Here is a 4,464-nt window from a genome sequence, read left to right on the forward strand (position 1 = left end):
TTAACTTCCTACAAGGTACATTCAAGGATAGCTTGGGGGCACGTCAAGTAGATTCAAAAGGCGAGGATGAGCACGATGAGGAGAAGAGTGAGATAATAGCACAACTGAATTCCAATCCTCCTTACAAAAGGCGTTCAAGTGGAAATCTTGAAGAGTCGGGGCAAAGAGATATCAAGCCACAAAAGCCATCAATTGAAGATCCACAAACTCTTGGGATCAAACCTTTACCTTCTCATCTTAAGTATGCTTATTTGAATTCTGAAAATTCTCTATCATTGATTATTTCTTCATCTTTGACAGGTGCACTGGGAAAATCTACTCTTATTCAAATAAGATTGTGTGTATAATTGTAATTGTACAGTTATTGTATATCCCAAATTGTGTGAGATTTAGATTAGAGTAAATATTCTCTAGGATTTAATATTCCTAATTTAGATATTAATTATTGTTGTTGCATATTTTTCGCTCGCAAGCACACGATGTCAAGTTTTAATATATGATGAGTAGAGTATTGTTCCCACGAGGATTGAAAATTTATATTCACACCAAATCCTGTAATTAAAATAATCTCATCTTTGTTTAAAAAATCAAAGTTTTAAATTCAATAAAATAAAATAAAATAAATGAACCAAAATTTCAAGGACGACTTTGGGTACACGATCTGAGATGGGTTCTAGATACAAGATTTCACTCAATTTTCATTCATGTAAATCATATAAGTTGATAATATCACTTATTACAATTTATAGGTCAAGAACTCTTAAGTGTTATTTACTGTCTCTCCCGAGTGCCGAGTAAATTTTATTATTCTAATGTCAATTTCGATATCTCTATCATAAATCAAACAGCAAAATAATTTAATCAAGTTCTATGGTTCTCTTTCAATGACCTCAAAGGAACTTGCAGGCCTTCCGAACTCTACAAAACTCCTAGGTTGTGTTTTCCTATGATCCTATTCAAAATCCCCTCTTTCGAGTGCCAGATTTCAAATAAATTTAATATTTAATCTATGATCAGTAAATTGAAAGGCAATCAAAACAAGAATACACAAATAAATTTTTAAGAACAAATAATAGTAGGCAAAATAATATTCAAAACATGAAAATCAAATCAAGATCCGTCAATTTTAGAAACAACCAATAAGTTTATAATGAAATAATTAAACACATAGACATATTCAAAAATCTCATAATAAATCAAGGCAGATAATAAAAATCACAGAGTAAAGTTGATTCTGCGTCCCCAAATGAATTTCCTCTGTCTTGCGTTTCAATTATCCCTTTTCGTTCGCTCCCACGTCTCAAATTCGTGTCCCAAGCCTCCTTGAATGCGTAGTTGTGTGTGGTTATATTGTTTGGCTGCCGCTTCTTCTTCTCTCGATTCTCTCACCTGTGCTGCTGTTGTGCGGCTGCTCCCCCTGATTTGTGCGGTTGATCCCTCTTTTATATGTCCTTGAAGCCCGTCAAATAAAGCCCGACAAATCAAGACTTTTCAAGTTTCGAAATTCTGCACATATTTCTCCGCCGCGGCAGCGCTTGATTTCGGGCGCTGGGGCGCTGTCATTTCGATCCTACAGTGCTGGAGCGTTGCATTTTAGGCGCTGGGGCGCTCGCTCATTACTTCCAACAGCGCTGGAGCGCTCTTTTTATGGCGCTGGGGCACTTCTCGTTCGTCATTACAGTGTGGGGCGATGCTGTTTTGTGTTCAGCGCGTAGTATTCTTGAAAAAAATCATATCCAAAGTTCTAGCCGTTGGATCGGGCTGAAATTTGGACAACAACTTTATACATCTTATACTACATTATGAATAGTAAAGATCGGTTTTGGATCTCTCTAGCAGCTCCGATAATTTTTGTAAACTTACGGCTTTGTGATTTGTTCTTGCGTCACTTCTCGGTACTTAACTTTCAATCCTTGCATATCACAAAAATAACAAACAAATACGCATAAAATAGTTCGATACATCACAAAATTCAAGTCAAATCATATGCAAATTAAGTGCGTAAAATGCACTTATCAATTGTGTATATAAGTCTTTATAACTATCGTTATCGATATATAAGAGTTATGCTTTTCTCTCTAAACTTTTGACATAATACCAGAGCTTTAGATTATTGTGTATATAAGTCTTTATAAGTTATAACCATCGTTATCAATAAATATCCCTTGTTCGTGTCACCATGTTGACCTAAATTTTCAGCCAACTCGGGCTGTGCTGGGCTGTGCTGGGCTGGGCTGGGCTATTCACGAACAACCCAACTCGATTTAAAAAATTAATTTTGTTAAATATTTCATGGGTGTATAATCGTGGCTATCCACGATTGGGCTGAGTCTATGCTAGCACATGGAAACTGCCTCATGTGCTACATCCAATGGTGGTTTTTTTTTTTTTTTTTGCATTTCAGATGTTCACATGAACATCTGAAATACAAAAAAAAAAAAAAAAAAATTCCGTTGGATCTCCACATGGATAGCAGTGCCCATGTGGTAGCATAGACTGTTTCCCACGATTGGGTAGCCTCAGTCTGTTGCTCGAACGATTTCTTGTTTGGTATTTCTTTAACTTGCAAGATTATTGTCCTACCATTTTATATTATATATTATTATCTTAAATATCCTTAAGATATTTAATAAATCATAACTGCCCAAAATTAGAGATGTCAATTCGGGTTGAGCCCGTCGGGCCAACTCGTCCCCCATTAAACAATGGCGGGTTGGGTTGAAGAATTGACAGCCCATTTAGGGGCGGGCCGAAATGGGGTGGCCCGTTTGGGCCGCGGGCCAAGGCGGGGCGAGGCGGCCCGCCAGTTTTGTTTTGTTTTTTTTAAAATTTATATTATAATTAATATTTTAAATATTTTATGTATGATTGATAATTTTTTAACAATTTATATTGTTTGAAATGTTTTATATATGATTATAAGTTCTAAATGACTTATATAATTTATTATAATTTATGTTTAATTGATTAATTTTAAATTATTTATAATGATTTATTTATTTTGAATGAGTTTTTAAATATGTATATCATTTATAATTGTTTATGTATGATTTTTTTAATTTATTTTTATTTTTTAAATTTTTTTTTGAATTTTTTTTAGTTTTTGATGGATTGGCCCGCCCAACCCACAACCCATGGTAGGTTGGGTTGGGCTTGGGATATTCTCAACCCACCATCAATTCGGGCTGCCCCGCCCCGCCTAATGTCGGGCCAAGGTGGTCGGGGCGGGTTGGGGAGGACCGGCCAGAATTGACATGTCTAGCCCAAATGTGGAGCGACATTACGAAGTCAAACAAGTTGAGCTCGAAACAGCCCAATGACTAACGAAGCCCAATAATGTAGCCACATTAAATTTAAACGTCAGCTAGGGTTTCAGTTTCCCGTTCAACCCCATTTCGTGTAGAGTAAGAGAGGCAGCCGCGGAAATGGTGAAATTTCTGAAGCCAAACAAGGCCGTAATAGTATTACAGGGCCGATACGCCGGCCGTAAGGCCGTTATTGTTCGCGCCTTTGATGACGGCACGCGCGACCGTGCTTATGGCCATTGCTTAGTCGCCGGAATCTCCAAATACCCGCGGAAAGTCATCCGTAAGGATTCCGCGAAGAAGCAGGCGAAGAAATCGAGGGTCAAATGCTTCATTAAGCTCGTGAATTACAATCACATCATGCCCACTCGCTACACGCTCGACGTGGATCTCAAGGATGTGGTGACTCTTGATTCATTGCAGTCCAGGGACAAGAAGGTGACGGCAGCTAAGGAAACGAAGGCCAGGTTCGAGGAGCGGTTCAAGACTGGGAAAAACCGCTGGTTCTTCACGAAACTCCGGTTCTGAGGTTGTTTTCGGTAATGTTATTGGGAGATCCTAGTATCATATCGTTATTGTTTTTTTGGTGCGTTATTATCGAGGGTTTTGTTTTGTATGAAACAATGCGACTCTGGATTCTGCATTCGGACACATTTTTACTTCCCATTTATTTGAACGGTTGATGCCCAGATAGTTTTGTATTTGCTTCAAGCCACTTCTGCTTGAGTTTATGTGGTTTAGTGCAGTCAATCATTTTATATCTGGCATGTCCCACGTTTTTGAATCAAGATTGGATACGTTCAGTTTCTAACTCTAGATAATTGAGATTATATGCCTGAAATTTATATCCAGATTGCATATATACAAATTTGTCTGAATCATCGATGTTAGAACCCGAGGAACCGTGGTCTAGGCTTAAGACTTGGCAGCATCTGCCTTTGCACCTCGACACCAGGTCAGCCTTTTAATGAAAGTGAGCACCTTAACCATAAAGCTCATGTTTTGCTATGCATTGATGGCTCGAAGGCTCTTTTAAGAGCCAGATTAATATAGAAATGGGAAATCCATGACGAAATGCAAGATAGTGAACATCTAATTAAGTTTTGTTTTATTGTTCATCAATAATTTCTGAAGTATGTATTACATAATGTCTGATGAA

At 37.7% G+C, this 4,464-nt stretch overlaps 1 protein-coding gene across 1 annotated transcript; it reads left to right on the forward strand.

Moving 5' to 3' along the window:
* Nucleotides 1-3,384: 3,384 nt before the first annotated feature.
* Nucleotides 3,385-4,065, forward strand: LOC140875335 (large ribosomal subunit protein eL27y). The gene has a single exon (XM_073278997.1). The coding sequence runs from the start codon at nucleotides 3,426-3,428 to the stop codon at nucleotides 3,831-3,833; it is 408 nt and encodes a 135-aa protein (XP_073135098.1). The 5' UTR covers nucleotides 3,385-3,425; the 3' UTR covers nucleotides 3,834-4,065.
* The last annotated feature ends 399 nt before the right edge of the window (nucleotides 4,066-4,464 follow it).

The sequence above is a fragment of the Henckelia pumila genome, chromosome 1, assembly GCF_033568475.1.
Source record: "Henckelia pumila isolate YLH828 chromosome 1, ASM3356847v2, whole genome shotgun sequence".
In the NCBI taxonomy this organism is placed as follows: domain Eukaryota; kingdom Viridiplantae; phylum Streptophyta; class Magnoliopsida; order Lamiales; family Gesneriaceae; genus Henckelia; species Henckelia pumila.